We start from the raw sequence: 16,683 nt of genomic DNA on the forward strand, positions 1-16,683 counted from the left end.
TTAATAAAATTATATTGTGTGTATTTATGAAAAATGAATAGAAAAAATGGCATTACAATTAGTACTATTATTACGAGGGCAGGGTCAGGGCTAGAGCTTGGGCACCCCCATTTTGAAAAGTTGGCTCCTATGGTTGGAAAGTAATGATGTTGGTAAACACATGCCTGGAGCTTTAATTAGAGGTGTGGAGGGGCATAATCAACAGAAATGTCTAAGTCCGTTTTGGGCCTAGGGTGCTAGTTGCCCAAAGTCAGCAGTGTCCAAAGTCCATTCTTGAAAAATACGTCCAAAACCTTTTTTTTCCTGAAAATCGTCTACTTCTATGTCCAGCCATTTGATCGACCAGACCGCTAGTATGTCTATCTTTATACTACATTCTTGTCCATAAAAATCATCCAAGTCCCAAACGCCTAGAACAAGATCTTTTGGACGTGGGAGGGGCCAGCAAAGTGATGGACTGGCCACCCAGACATGGCAACAGAGTAGTGGGGCATCTTACAGGGCACTGCTGTGAACTTCACAAAAAGGGTGCCACATAAACATCTCACCACAACTCCCTTGCAGATCATGGTGAGTCCCTCAAAACCTACCATACCCACCTATCTACAATGGCTGCCGGTGCAACCGGTATGGCAGTACAGTAGAGTTTTGGTTTTTTTTGGTGGACTCACATTTTTCACTATGAATGCAGTGGTTAGAGTGGCTTATGGGCCTGGGTCCTCCTCTCTATGGTTCACTAGCCCACCCCCCAGGCTACTTAAGACACCTCTGTGCAGCTCTACTAGGCTTTCCTATGCCAGGTGCTAACGTTCTAGAGGCAGTGATCACTTGGGGAGTGTGTGTTGGTTTGAACTTTGTGTCTGCAGTGGTTATCTGGTCACTTTGGATACCTTCTGAGCACTTAGACTTGGGGTGACGGGTCAAAAGCGTGCGAGGACAAAGGTGCGCTGACAACCGAGCGCAGGGCTTAATCGCGCTGAAGAAAAACCGTATTTTAAAGGGCTCTGATGGGGGTGTGTGTGGGGGAACCTCCCCTCTATTTAATAGGGATCGCGCTGCCTCATGCTGCCATGCTGGGGAGTGTGTGTGTACGGGGTGTAACCCCTCACATTATACTGAAAACTTAACTTTTCCCCTAAAAAACAGGGAAAAAGTTAAGTTTCCAGTATAATGAGGGGGGTTACAACCTCCCAAACGCCAGCGCAATCTCTATTAAATAAAGTGGGGGTGTTCCCCACCAACACCCCCCTTCGGAGCCCTTTAAAATACGGGTTTTCTTCGGCGCGATTAAGTCCTGCGCTCAGTTGTCTGTGCTCGGTTGTCGGCATGCCTTTGTCCTCGCGCGCTTTAGACTATGAACCAAGACTTGGGTTTAGATCGCCTGTCACTATGTATAAGTTCCGTCCAGGCAGCCTCATCAAACTTTCAGTTTTTTACTAAGGTGCGCTAAACGATTAGCGCGCGCTATATGCTAACGCATGCATGTTAGTCTATGGACGCGTCAGTGCACCTTAGTAAAAGAGGGGAGTCGGCCCACATCCCGCCCTAACCACTCCTTCAAAAATGTCCCTTTCAGCTATGGGCGCACAGTGGGATTTAGAGGCCTAAAAACCCATTTCGATTATTGGCATTTGGACGACCTGTCTTTTGGGAGGGTTTTTAGACGTATTTCTGTTTCAACTAAGAGCCCCACAGGGTATAAGATGGATTCCTTGATTTGTAACCATCTTTGTGAAGAAATGTGAAGAAATGTTTTCTCAGGGTTTCCGCAGCTGACATCGTGCTTGTTGCAGGTTTCCAGGTCTCACTGCATTTTGTCAGGTAGAAACTGACATTTCAGCCATCGTGCTGTGACTTTCTTCAGGGTATGCTGTGAGGTCTGCAGTGGGTTCACTGACCTTACTGGAAATAGGGCAGTCCATTGGTCACCAATTTGAATTTCCATTCTATGGAAAAGAAAAAAAAAAGAGATCAACTGATTTTCCCACCAAATTTCAAATTGGTGACCAACGGACTGCCCTGTTCTGAATAAGGTCAGTGGACCCACTATTTACAAAGACATCCTGTAGACCTCATAGGGTGAGCATGTGGCAAAGAATCTTGTGCAGTGGCGTACCAAGGGGGGGGCGGTCCGCCCCGGGTGCAGCCCGGTCCCTATCGCGCTCCCACCTCCCAGTGAGAGCAGCAAACCTAACCTCCAGTAGCAACTGTCATCAGCGACGCTGCACCAGCAGGAGAAAGCCGCAAAGCAGCCGACGCTACTGGAGGGAGGTTTGCTGCTCTCGCTGGGAGGGTCGGAAAGGTTCACTTGGGGGGAAGAGATAGGAGGGTCAGCGGGGGTTCGGCTGGGAGGGGAGAGAAGCGGTCTGCCTCGGGTGCTCCAAGGCCTGGTGCCATTATCTTCTTCGGGCAGTAGCAGCGTTTACAATTTAATGCTGTTGCCGGCTTCAGGCCTTCCTCTCTGCCGGGTCCTGCCTACTTCCTGTTTTCATGAAGACAGGACCCAACAGAGAGGAAGGCCTGAAGCCGGCAACAGCAGTGAAATGTGAATGCTGCTGCTGCCCGAAGAAGTTCAGGACACCAGGCCTTGGGTGACAGAAGGAGGAAAGGGAGCAAAGGGGGAGAGAATTGGGGAGAGTGTTGCTCTACTCAACTGGAGGGAATGAAAGGAGATGCCAGGGCTTAAAGGGAAGAAGAGACGCCAGGGCATGGAGGGAAGGAGGAAGGTATGCCAGATCAAGGGAAAAGGAAGGGGGAAAGGAAGGAGGAGATGTCAGAGCATGGAGGGGGAGGGAGAGATGGAAGAAAAGGAAAGGAGAGAGATGCCGGGGATCAGGGAAGGGATGATGCCAGACTGTGAGGTGGGAAGGAAAGAAAGGAGAAGAGAGAGATGCCAGAGCATAGGGGAGGGGGTGGTGACAGAGAGAGAAAAAATGAAGAGGTGACAGAGTTGAAATCAATCATGTACAAAGGAGAGAAGAGGCACGGGATAGATAGTTTATGGAAGGAGCATAGAAAGAGGGAAGATGCCATATGGAAGAGAGAGAGAGAGAGAGAGGGTGCACACTGGATAGAAAGAGCACAGAGGGCAGTGAATGGAAGGGGCAAGATAGAGGGTGAACAGTAGATGGAAGGGGTAGAGAGAGGGAAACAGACACTGAATGGAAGTGTGGGGGAGAGGAAGGACAGCTGCTGAATGGAAGTGTGAGGGAAAGGGGGAGCAGATGCTGGAAGGAAGTGGGGAGGATAAAGAAAAAAAGGGCACATGCAGGATTTAGGGAAGAGGATAGAGTTAGTTACTGGAAGGAGTGAGGGAAAGAGGTGGCAAGCTAGAGGTAGACACAGTGAAAGAGGGAAATTGAGGACTGAATAGTAAAAAAGAATTTAGACAAAGGCAGAAAATAAATTGAGAAGGAAGACCAGGGAAGAACAGGAGGAAGGGAGCGGAGAGAGATGCCAGAGCAGGGGGGAAGGAGAGGAGACAGATACCAGACCAATGGGGTGAAAGGAGAGATGGAAGGGGGAGGCATACAGTTTCTGGAAGGGGCATAGAAGGAGAGAAGATGTCATATAGGGGCAGGCAGTGGATGGAAGGAAGAGAGTAATAAGATGAGGAAAGCAGAAACCAGAGAAGACAAAGGTAGAACAAAAATTTTCTATTTATTTATTGCTCTAGTCTAGGAGACATGTATCACTGTTTCTGTGGTATTGCATTGTATGCAGAGTCCAGTTTCTTGCTGGTTCAATTTAACCTTTGTCTATGTATTTCTATTTTATCCCCCCTTTTATAAAACTGTGGAGCGTTTTTTAGCGCCAGCCGTGGTGGTAGCAGCTCTGATGCTCAGAATTCTATGAGCGTCAGAGCTGTTACCACCGTGGCTAAAATCCACACTACAGTTTTGTAAAAGGGGGAGGGGTAAGTTTGTGATTACTTATTCCATACTAGGCGAAGGTGTTTTCTGTGTTCTGTATATTCGAAAGGCATGGTTTTCTGTTAGGATTGACTGCAGGATTGATCTGTATTAGTCTGGCTTGTTTAGTTTTACAATGGGTGTATTGCTGTTGTACTTCTCACTGCAGTATGTAAGATGCTGCCTTTTCCTAGGTACTCATATGTGACGTGTGGCTTGTTACTAAAAATCATGTTTTTCGTACAGATGGGGGGGGGGTGTGCCAAAAAATGATGGGCCCCGGGTGTCACACATGCTAGGTACGCTACTGATCTTGTGTAGACTTTACAGGCAGAAGGTGGTCATTAGCTTGGAATCTGTACCAGGGGAAATGCTGCAGTGCAAAAGGGAATGGGGAAGCAGTTCCAGAAAACCAGTCTTACTTGCAAGGAAACCTTTTGTGTATCAGGGCCTGAATATTGACCTGAAAGTGGTTCTGGAGAAGCGTGGAGAAGGGACATGGCAGAGAACGTATGGTTAAAAATATCCCTCTCAAAAATTGCTCCTCTTGAATCCCTACCGGGTTTCCAAAGCACCATTCCTATAGGTTTGAACACTCCACCCTATTTCTTGGACAGTCCTAACACCTTTACAATGCTTTTTCCCTGAATTATTTTTCTTGAGGTGCAATATGCAGGATTTTAATCAAGGTTGATTGGCTGCTTCACCAATTGGTAGCTTCTGATTAGCTACTTCACAGGGTGCAGCAGGTAATTATAGTAACATAGTAGATGACGCTGATAAAGACCTGAATGGTCCATCTAGTCTGCCCAACCTGATTTAATCTAAAAGTTTGTTGGGGTTTTTTTTTTTTCCTTCTTCTTCTTAGCTATTTCTGGGTAAGAATCCAAAGCTCACTCTAGTCCATCTACAATCTCCCAGCCATTGAGGCCCTCCCAGCCCATCCTCCCCTAAACGGCCATATACAGACACAGACCATGCTAGTCTGCCCAGTACTGGCCTTAGTTCTTCTATATTTACTGTTATTTTCTGACTAGTGTTTAAGTCCGTTACATTAACGGGTGCTAGAATATATGTCTGCCTGTCTTTCTTTCTGTGTCTCTCCCTGCCCCTGTCTGTCTGTCTTTTTTTCTTTGTCTCTCTCTCTTTGGCTGCTGTCTGTCTGTTTTTTTTTTTATTTGTCTCTCTCTCCTTGGCTGCTGGCTGCCTGTCTGTCTGTTTTTCTTTGTCTCTCTCTCATTGGCCGCTGGTTGCCTGTCTTTTTTTCTTTGTCTCTCTCTCCTTGGACGTTGTCTGTCTGTCTGTCTTTCTCCCTGACTCCCTGTTTTTCTCTGTTGCGCCCTGCCTGCCTGTCTCTCCATGACCCCTTCTGCTCCCCTTCCAGAGCAAAGCATGATTGCTGTCTGCCCCCCAGCACAACCCTCCCCCCAAAGCAGTCCCCTTTCCCTCTCCCCCTCCACTTCTTACCAGTATGGGACACCTCGCAGCATCCACACGACACCCTCCTGTCGTTGCTGAGATAAACTGCCGCTCAATCCACTGCATGCGCCCCATGCTGGCGCACGCGCCACAAATGGAATGCAGTCACAGAGGCACACATCATGGTGGCAGGGATCATGGCATCCTAAGTGCGCATGCACACTTAGGGTTTTATTATAAAAGTTTCTAGATCCTGTGTTCATCCCACACTTTTTTGAACTCCGTCACCGTTTTCCTCTCCATCACCTCTCTCGGGAGCGCATTCCAGGCATCCACCACCCTCTCCGTAAAGAATAATTTCCTTACATTGCTCTTGAGTCTCCCACCCCTCAACCTCAAATTATGTCCTCTGGTTTAATCATTTTCCTTTCTCTGGAAAAGATTTTGTTCTACGTTAATACCTTTCAAGTACAGTCAAACCTCGGTTTGCAAGTAACACGGTTTGCGAGTGTTTTGCAAGATGAGCAAAACACTCAAGCAAACCTTAACTCGCAAAACGAGCATTGACTCGATTAGCGAGTGAGTCCACCCCAAGAACCAGCTTACCTTCCCTTGTGGCCCACCTCCAAACCCTTACCTCCAGTGGACACCGGATGAGAGGAGCAGGAGGCTGGCAGCAGAGAGCAGTAGTACCGGGAACAGGAAGTACTCCTGCAAGGGTGGGGCCGGGGGAGTAAAGGGCACCTCCATGCTATCGGCCTCACTTGGCAGCAGGGCCGCGGGACTGGTCTCCGAGTCTTTCAGCTGCAGCATGCCGGCTGCGATTCGGAGCTCCCCTCCCACCACACTGCGACTGTTTACAACCACCTCTTCCGGCCTCTCTCCCATTGGCCCATGTCACGGATGTGGTGCGTCGGGCTGGCTTCTCCGCACAACACGTTAGCCGGACGTTGGCGAGAAGCATGGGAGCTTCCCCCGCTGCCAGATTGGAGCACTTCTGATGTCGCCCTGGTAATTTTGTGCGCCAGGTTTGGGCAGCGCGGTGAAGATGAGAGTGCTTAAATGTGGAGGTAAGAAACCATCCGCCCACCACACGAGTGCAGGCAGCTGCTGGGGGTAAGTGGCGGCTTTCATTCTTTCCACAGTTGTGGGACAGTTTGGCACCAGAGCCAGAGAGGTAGGTTGGCAGCGAAAGAGGCGGGCTGGAGATAGAGGAAGGCTTTCTTGTACAATAATGCACAGAGGGAGGAGGGAAAGCTGTTTGGGGGCCAGCGACTGATGCTGTGTTCTCCGGTATGGGTGGATTAGATGCAGAAATCCGAGGTAGATACTGAAAGTTTGCAGGGGAGGGTGAGCTTTTATTTGCAACATAGGCCTGTTTTGGGGATGTGGAACGAATTGTCCGAGTTTCCATTACTTGCTATGGGGAAAGTTGCTTTGATATACGAGCACTTTGGATTACGAGCATGCTCCTGGAACGGATTATGCTCGTAAACCAAGGTACCACTGTATTTGAACGACTGAATCATATCTCCCCTGTCCCTCCTTTCCTTCAAGGTATACATATTCAGGGCTTCCAGTCTCTCCTCATATGTCTTCTTGCACAAGCCTCCTATCATTTTTGTCGCCCTCTTCTGGACTGCTTCAAGTCTTCTTACGTCCTTCACCAGATACGGTCTCCATAACTGAACACAATACTCCAAATGGGGCCTTACCAATGACCTGTACAGGGGCATCAACACCTTCGTCCTTCTACTGGTTATGTTACCGACTAACCAACCAATCCCCCATCATGCGGAGGCTGACTGACCAACTAATGAAGGGGCTTGCCGACTAACCAACCAACCCCCCATCTCCTCTCTCTCCTGTACCTTGTTTTAATGTCAGGCGGGATGCCCACTTCCTCCTGTCTCAGGTCGACCTCTCCCCAAAACAAAACCCTGATGGTCTAGTGCAGGGGTGCCCAACGCGTCGATCGCGATCGACCAGTAGCTCAGGAAGGCAACTCGAGTTGATCGCACTCTGTTGCCGTCCTGATCTACGGGCCGATCAGCCTTCCTCTCCAGTGTTCTCCCTAGGGCCTTTTAGCTGGGCGGTCCGCCCAGCTGTCATCTGCCGCTGCTGAACATGAAAAAAAAACCCAAAAAAACCGGCTTGGAGATTTCAGCCCCTAGCGAACTTATGCTCCGGGCTCTAACGTGTGCGTGCAGGCTTCTCTTCTCTTCCCTCCGAAACCGGAAGTTATGCCCGGGGAGGGGGAGGGGGGGGAGAAGGGAAGCCGGCACGCACATGTTGAGAGCCCTGAAGCAAGCGTTCGCTACGGGCTAAGGCGGGAGACATGTTAGTGAAGCATTTCCTCTTCTTGCTGCCGGGTCCTGCCTACTTTCTGTTTCCGCGAAGGCAGGACCCGGCAGCATTTCCCCCAACAGTTCCTCGCGATGCTGGTCGGCCGAAGCAGGGAGAGGTTGGGGCGGCGTCGGCTTTTGGGCGTGTTATTGGCGTCGGCTTTCGGGCCTGTTATTGGTGGCGGTTTGGGTCCTGGTCCCCGATGGCAGTTTGGGTCCCCGATGGCAGTGGCAGTGTCTTGGGGGAGGGCAGGGAGAAAGAAAGAAAGAAAAAGGGCAGGCAGGGAGACAAAGGAAAGAAGAGAAACAGAAAAAAAGGAAAGGGAGGCAGAGAAAGAAAGGGCAGGGAGAGAGGAAGGAAAAGTTGGGGGAGGGAATGAGGTGTGGAGGAGAGGAAGCATACAGGCTGAAAGAAGGGAAGAAAGACTGGATGCACAGTCAGAAGAAAGTGCAACCAGAGACTCATGAAATCACCAGACAAGGTAGGAAAAATGATTTTATTTTAAATTTAGTGATCGAAATGTGTCTCAGTTTATATCTGCTGTCTATATTTTACACTAAGGTCCCCTTTTACTAAACCGCAATAGAGTTTTTTTAGCGCAGGGAGCCTATGAGCGTCGAGAGCAGCGCTGGGCATTCAGCGCAGCTCCCTGCGCTCTAAAAACTTCTATCGTGGTTTAGTAAAAAGGGAGGGGGGTATATTTGTCTATTTTTGTATGGTTGTTACTGAGGTGATAGTGCATAGAGTCATCTGCTTTGACCTCTTTGAAAAACCCTGGAATAGGAATGATAATTAACATTTTCTATGCGTACAGTGTGCGTTGTGTTTTTTTTTAAATTTTATTGTTGGTAGATCATTTTGACTTGGTCATTTTAAAAGTAGCTCGCAAGCCCAAAAAGTGTGGGCACCCCTGGTCTAGTGGGCCCTCTCACCAACCCCACGCCCCCCTTCCTTTTTAGAAGTTCTGCAGGAAGGATGCACTCTGCTTCCCCCACCTGTTCAAAACGGCAGGCCTTCCCTTTCCCGGTGCACCCTGGAATGCACTGGGAGGGGCCTAAGGCCCTGATTGGCTCAGGTGTCTAAAGGCCCTCCTCTTTCTGGGAGCGTCCTTAGACGCCTGTGCCAATCAGAACCTTTGGCTCCTCTCCATGCATTCCAGGAAGCGCCCGAACCGGTTACGCCGCCCCTTTTGAAGAGGCGGGCCGAGGCAGGAGGGAGTGGCTATTCCTCCTGCCGACCAATCTAAAAAGTAGTCGGCAGGGGGTGGGGCCACTAGATTGCCAGGGTTTTGTTTTTGGTGGGAGGCCAATGAGCTGAGCTCGCAGGAGGTGCCGACGACGTCCATTCCTACGGTAGATTCTTGGCCGAGCAGGCTTGCGCTTGCGCGTGTGACGTCGTTGCGTAGAGCGAGCGCGCCACTCCCCGGCACTTTCTCGCTGCGGTAGGCGTGCGGGGCGCCGGCTCTGGCTAGGAAAACAAAGCGTCCAGTTGACAGAGGAGGGAGCGCGAGTGCCCGGGGCGGTGTGCGTGTGTAGTGACGCTGTAAAGGTAATTCTCTGGTAGTTCTCGTGTTGTAACAAGTCTGAGCCCTGTGTCCCGGATAAAGAGCGGGGCTGTTGCCCTAGACCCCCCCTCCCTGTGTACCGCGTGCATGGACGGGATGCTCTGTGCGCTCGAGGACGACACTGCAACATGGTAGATGACGACAGGTAAATAGAATTTGGCTGATGTAGTTTATTGAGAACAAAAGGGTGCACTATAAAGCAGAAGTCTTTTAAAACCGCATCAGATAAAACAAAAATAAACGTATTTAAAATATCAATGCAATTCAAAATAAATCACAAATAAAAGACCTGACTAAAAACCATGCTTCACCCAACAAGGGCTGCTTCGGGGATAATTTAAACCTATGGTTACACCTATACTACACACCTAAAGTAGTACTCCTCCTCCCCCCCCCCCCCCCACCACCACAAAAAATCCCTTTTAAAAGGAAGGGTCATATATTACAGAAAAATAACTGAATCGGTGATGAGACTTCCAACTTTAAATACTGAAAAAGATATTGTGGGTGGAAGGGAAATCAAATCCTTTACAATCAAATGCCCTTAAAACACCTTAGCTATTCCTCTTCACACTGTTTGCAGGTTGAGAATCTGGATCAATTCCACTCTAGAAATTTAAGAATAACATAGGCCCTTATTATAGAAACTTTGTGATTTGGATGTCTGAAAACATCACGTGGGCATCCAAATTTTATAAAGCCAGGAAATGGATGCCTAAAATTGTAGGATGTTTTTAAGGCATGGTTTGGGGTGTTTCAGGAGAGACTAAAGGAGGGCCAAAGTTTGGACTTGAAACTCATTTCAGAGGGGGAAGGGACATTGATGTCCAAAAACATGGACATAGTTACTTTAGACTTTGTACTTCATGTGTCCAGGTTACAGAAAAGCTCACCAATTTGGGTGTCTGCCCATTGGAGAGATTAGAAATATAAGAATAGCCATACTAGGTCATACCAGGGATCCCATCTAGTCCAGTATCCTTGTTTCCAACAGTGGCTAATCTAGGTCATAAGTACCTGGCATACACTCAAATACATAGGATAGTAGAATCCCAGTTAACTAGTATTCAGCTAACTGGCACTCTCAACCAACTGACAATAAATATTGTCTCCTGCACTCCTGACTACCCCCAAGGCTGTATGCTCCTGACCCAGCAACCTCCCTTCCTCCATCTCCTTAAGCAGCAACAGCCACAAACCCCCCTCCCTCCAGCCCCCAAAGAAGCAGCAGCTGGTGCTGATAACCCCCCTACCTCCCTCACCCAAAGCAGATGGTCCTGACAACTCTCCCCTCCCTTCCTTACCTGAACAGCAGTAGCTGGTCCTGACAACCCTCTTCTCCCTCACCTGAAGCAGCAAATGTGAGAGAATCTAAGAAATTGAATAAGGTCTCCCTCCATATTTGCGGGGTTAGGGGTGCAGCCCCTCATGAATACCATAAATCCACAAATAACTTTCACATTTTCTCTGGCCCAACCACGCTCAGCTGTTCCTTGGCCAATAAATTTGCAACAAGCAGACTTGGGGAAAATTTCAACCTCCCTGATGGTAAAAGAAAGCACCGACAGCAAAACTCAAGTCACACACTTCTCTGGTTCTGTTCAGAGCCTTTTCTCTCAGCTCCCCAGATGTTGTCACTCAGGGGTGGAGTCAACATTGTCCAAAAGCCATTATTGAAATGGCATGGGGAAATCCACTGCTTATTTCTAGGATAAGCGACATAAAATCTGTTTTACTCCTTGCAATCTTGCCAGGTACTTATGACTTAGATTGGCCACTGTTGGAAACAGGATGCTGGGCTTGTTGGACCTTCAGTCTGTCCCACTATGTCAATTTTTATGTACTTAAGTAAATTACATATCCCATAATAAAGGTGACCTGGAGAAAATCATTATACAACATGCGAAGAGAAATAATCTAATTGACTGAGCATTCGGCTTCTAAGTTTTAGGGCTAAGGACCGTATATATACTCCCCAAATGGAGTAAAATTGTTTCTGGAATTTAAAAATAAGGCGTGTCTCCCTTAATTTCATTAGAAGCAAATCAAGCAGTCTATTATGCCAGTGCCAGACAGGAGGTTCAGAAGTCTGTGGCCAATATTGTATTATACTCTTTTTTTCCTCAATATGCAAGCCTTCATAGTCTAAATTCTGTTGTCCTTACCCTGCAAGTCCATTGCTGAAATCTGCCCCAATAAAGTGCCCATGGGATTAAAAAGAATAGTTTGCTGTAGTATATGCTCTAAATATAATTTCTAGCGCAATAGTTGTCATTCTGGACAAACGGGTAATTTCTTTGTAGCTGCGAGCCTTGCAGAAGGAATCCACTCAAATTTTTTGTAAATCCCTCCTACTTTGCTGCCCCCTACAGTTTTTTCCTTTTGCACGCAAGTCTGAAGGAGTGTTTCTGTTCTGCTTTGCTTATTTCTTTACTTTAGTCAAGTTTTTTTCTTCAGTTTTTGGTGCTAAGTGCTCCTTGGTTTGAGGGTTCAGCTCTGCCTGCATGGAGAAGAAGCAGACTGGGTTTTTTTGTTTTTTTTTTTAAAGAGATCAGTAAGAGAATCCACAGAGTTCACCATATTCTCTAAGGCAGTGTTTCTCAACTTCTTCAAGCCAAGTACCTCTTAAGCCTAACAAATACCAACTGAGTACCTTCGCCTAAGCTCCGCCCCTGACTCTTCCCCTATAATAATAGTACTAATAGTAATGCAATTTCTTCCATCCATTTTTCATATACACACAATATAATCTTATTAATATATAATGGTAACCACAAAATTAAAAAAATACAAAGCACACTGTTCATAGAGAAAATGTTAATTATCATTTATACTCGGTTTTTTTTTCCCTAGTGGTCAAGGCAGATGACTTTAAAATATGCAATGCCACCTCATTCTCTTCCCCAACCAACATCTCTCTCTGTCCCTCCAATGAGTCCAACTTTTTCCCTCTCTCTCTCTCTCACTGTCCTGATCCAGACATTTCTCCCACCCTCTCTACTGTCACATCCAACATTTCTCCCACTCTCATCCCCTGGTTCATGTGCAGCAGTTTTCACCACTGCCCACCAGCCCCATGCCCATTTCTCCTTCTATCACCCCTCTGCAGCACTTTGCCACATATCTCCTTTCATCACTATGTCCAACATTCCTCCCCCATCATCCCCTTCAATCTGTCCCTCTGTTCCCTCTCCATATCCAACATTTCTCCTCTCATCCTTCTCTCTCCATGCATATCTACCTCTCTCCTCTTTCTCTCTATGCCCAATTTTCTTCTTTCTTCCTTTCCCTCTCACTCACACACTGATGCCCAACAATTCTCCCTTTCTTTTCCTTCCCTCCTGTCCTAAGTTAGTGCCCCCTTTCTCCATCCCTTCTGTTCCATGTTCATACCACCCCTTCCTTCTGTGTCGAGTTCGTGCCCCCTCCCTGCCTTCCAGCCGTTGTCCAAGAATCATACCTCCAATGTCCCAACGCACTCCTTCTCCCTCCCCCCACTCCTTTCTCCCTTTGTCCTCTTGTTCAAACCGCACTGCTCCTTCTGCTTTAGCAGCTTGTTCAGGGGACCCGCAGCAGGTAAAGGTTTCTGGGTCAGCTACGTGTAGCGTGTGAACCGCTGCCTGCTGCAAGTCCCCCAACAAGCCGCTGATGGCAGAATGATCGAGGAGGGAACTGGGAATAACCCCCCCCCCCACTGACCCGGAAGGCTTTCTCTGATGTCAGCTCTGATGTCGGAGGGAAGCCCTGTAGGTCGGTTTCAGGAGGGAGGGAGGAGAAGGGAACCCTGGGTGCGGGTGGGGCGGGAAGCAAGGAGAGATCAGTTTCAAAGGACAGGGAGAGAGGGAGGGTGGGCAGAGATCTCCAGCAGCGGCTTCAGTGGGTGTGGTGGGCTGCAAGGAGGGATCCCCGGCTGTGGTTGCAGCTTCGACGGGTGGTCAGGGAATATCCTCTGTAGCAGCCAGGCCATGTACCCCCAACAAGTTTCCCGCGTACCCCATGAGGCCAACAGCGTGTCGGACTTTAAGAGAAAATGGGATATTCACATGGGATCCCTAGGGGAGTGAAACCAGAGGGTGGGTATTTGGAATGGGCAGACTTGGTGGGCTATAGCCCTTTTCTGCCGTCTTTTTCTATGTTTCTATGTTGAGAAACACTGCTCTAAGGTAATCATTTTCTGCTGTATCTAATCAAACTCAGGCCCAAAGCTATCAAGTCTCTCATGGGCAGCTTCTACTCCAGGGGTGTCAAACTCAATCACATAAGGGGCTGAAATCTAAAACTTAGGCTAAGTCGCGGGCCAAATTTTTAATTAAGATAGGGGTCCTTTTATTAAGGTACGCTAACCAATTTAGCATGCACTAAATGCACACATTAATACAAGAACCTGTTAGTCTTAGTAGAAGTATAGGGTTACAACACTGGCTCTGCCAGGATACACGTTTCAAATCTGACATATTGTAATTGCAAAACAGAAAATAAAATTATTTTTTCTTCCTTTTGTTATCTGGTCATTATTCAAATCATGTTATAGGGCAGATCAATCTTGCTGCTGTATTTTTTAAAAGTTATATATCAAATTACATTAATCCAAGTGTGTTAATATAAAGGATTGTACTATTAACTGAAAGACAGTAGAGTCAGTCAAAATATGATTTACAGTAATTCTCAATTTTCAGAGAACTTTAAACACCCTATTTGACACCTGTTTCACTTGATGTTCAAAAGATATGTCAATTTTGACTCCTAGGATTTTTAATTAATTTTCTGATTTGTAGGGAATACCTTTAATAAGTTTCTTACTAGTTAGTTGACAAAAATTGCTATCTATCACCATAAACTAGTTTTTTTCCCTATTAAATTTTAGTTTAATTTTACATGTCCAGTTTTCCATTATTGTAAATCCATTGCAAATTCTATTGGTTACTTGGGCAATATCACCTATAAAAGGTTTATAAAACGTGATATTATCTGCAAATATAAATGGGTTGAAGCCAAAAGAATTCAGTTTAAAGCCCAGTGTTAAGATAGGCGATAATGGTGAGCCTTGACGAGCTCCATAAAATGAAATTAAAGCCGATGAAATAATTTGATTTGTCTTTACCTGATATGAACGGTTTTTAAGAAAACCTTGTAGCTAACCGATTTAGGCCAGTCACTGTTTCCTTCAAGGATTGAAAACTGGCCGCCAATCTACCCAGTAGTACTCACCGCAGAGTACAGAGTACTCACTCCAGCGCTGACTCACTCCCAGTAGCATGCAACCGCAACTCTCAGCACGGCTCCAGCCCCATTGTCTTCTTACTCCTCCCCTTTCCGGCTCGACCAGCTGATGCGGCGCTGATGGGTAAAAAAAATGGCTGCCGCTCACCGCAGGATCGAAAGTTGGCTGCCAATCTGCCTGTACTCACTCCATTGTCGACTCACTCATGATAGAGTGCGACCGCAACTCCTAGCAGCGGCACCGGCAGGCCAGCTTAAGTGTAAATTGCTAATTGTTAGGTGGGCCAAATTTTATGACACTGCGGGCCAGAGTTTGACATGTCTGCTCTACTCTGTAATATTTTGTCTAGAGCTGCCTCAACTGCTTCTGTTACCTTGGCAGTGATTTCCACAGTCCACGCTGAGCATACTGAGGGACTCTGCAGATCCGCCATCTTGCTCTAAGGAAGCTTAGTTTTCTCCCTTTCCTTTTTCTATAATTTTATGGCCATTTGAAAATATTCTGAGCCCGCACAATAGCACAGAAATGTTGCAGACAACAGGAACAGAAAGTTAGCAAAGGTAACGATATTGCTCATTTAGGGGCTGCTAAATGAGGGAAACAAGGGAGCTCTGCGGATCAGCATCTGCTTCATAGCACCACGCGACTTTTGTTCAAACCTTTACTAAACTGCTGTTACCACATCTTCTAGTAACTATTCATTAAGTGAAAAAAATATTTCTTCCTGTTTGTTTTAAAAGTATGTCCATGTAACTTCATTGAGTGTCCCCTAGTCTTTGTACTTCTTGAAAGAATAAAAAATTGATTCACTTTTACCTGTTTTACACCGTTCGGGATTTTATTGACCTCAATCCTATCCCCCCACCTCAGCCGTCTTTTTCACCTGAAAAGCCCTAACTTCTTTAGCCTTTCCTCATATGAGAAGAGTTCCATCCCCTTTATCATTATGGTTGTTCTTAATTCTGCTCCATCTCTTTTTGAGATAAGGCAACCAGAGCTGATTGTAATTGTGGAAGCGACCACAAGCTTTTGACATGCAAGATAAAGGTGAAGCTTCACAAGAAGATCATCAGAGACCTCCCAAAATATGACATATGGATAAAACTTGCTTGATACAGGAGATAGCCTGAAAAGTTATGGAATGACATCAAGTCTATAATTAATAATAATAATAACTTTTTTCTTCTATACCGCCATAATCTTACAACTTCTAGGCGGTTCACAGTGAAGAGAGCTGGACAGTCAGCGAATTACAGAATACAAATGGCGAGGATGATACAGTACAGTCAGTGAATTACAGATTACAATTAGTAAAATACAATACGATACAATACAGTTAGTACAGTACACGTATTTCTCAAGTTATCAGCATGGAGTTAATCATTTAGAACTGGTAACTGATTAGGAGATAAATCTGTTGAATAGTGCTGTCTTAATTTCTTTCCGAAATGCGACGTAGGTCAGCCTAGCTCTGTTGATGTAGTTGCCCAGCCAGGTCTGCTGTTTGCTAGCTTGAGACTTCAAAGTTCTGTCCATAAAGGACCTGTATTTGCAATCAGTGATCCTTGGATAGGCAAAAAGATTGGAGTTTCTAGTTGTCCTACTTATTAGTGATGAAGCTACAAAAACATTCCAGAAGAAAAAGCCAAGAAATCACTTTGGATCTCAGAAGAAACCAAAAAAGTAGCAGAAGAAAGAAGACAAGCAAAATTATCACAAATGAATAGAGTGTTTCAACGTCAAGTTTGGCAAGACAAAGAACGATATCTCAAGGATATCTGTCAGAAAATTGAATCAGAACATGTAAATGGAAAAACCAGATTAGCTTTTCAGGAAATTAAGAGATTGCAACAGAAATTCCAACTTCGACTGGGGATGCTTAAAGGACGCCAATGGAATGATTCAGGAAAGCATTAAAAAGAGATGAAAAGAATATATTGAAAATTTATACAAACAAGGTAATGAGAATAACATTGGGGAAATTGAAACTGGAAACTGAAGCTGAAGAACCAGATATTTTAAAAGAAGTCATAGCAACAGATTAAAGCTTTATCGAATAAAAAGTCACCTGGTAACGACAGTATTCCAATTGACTTAAAAGGCTCAGAAGCTGCTATCATTCGACTGTGTCAACAAATTTGGAAGGAAAATACACTGCCAACTGATTAGAGATGATTATTGTACATATCTATACGGAAGAAAGATGATGCCAAGGACTGTAA

The 16,683-nt window shown here is 46.2% G+C and overlaps 1 protein-coding gene across 2 annotated transcripts in view; it reads left to right on the plus strand.

Annotated features, from left to right (window-relative positions):
• SCOC (short coiled-coil protein) overlaps positions 1 to 16,683 on the plus strand; it is a 45,162-nt gene that overhangs the window by 8,853 nt on the left and 19,626 nt on the right. Inside the window, exon 1 of one of the 2 annotated variants that reach the window (XM_033939590.1) lies at positions 9,035 to 9,385. The exons of the other annotated variant lie outside the window; for it this stretch is intronic. Coding sequence (XP_033795481.1) covers positions 9,376 to 9,385 — 10 coding nt within the window. The 5' untranslated portion in view covers positions 9,035 to 9,375. Of the gene's footprint in view, positions 1 to 9,034; positions 9,386 to 16,683 lie in introns of those variants that run through there. 2 annotated transcript variants of the gene reach the window in all.

This window comes from Geotrypetes seraphini, chromosome 1 (genome assembly GCF_902459505.1).
Source record: "Geotrypetes seraphini chromosome 1, aGeoSer1.1, whole genome shotgun sequence".
Lineage (NCBI taxonomy): Eukaryota > Metazoa > Chordata > Amphibia > Gymnophiona > Dermophiidae > Geotrypetes > Geotrypetes seraphini.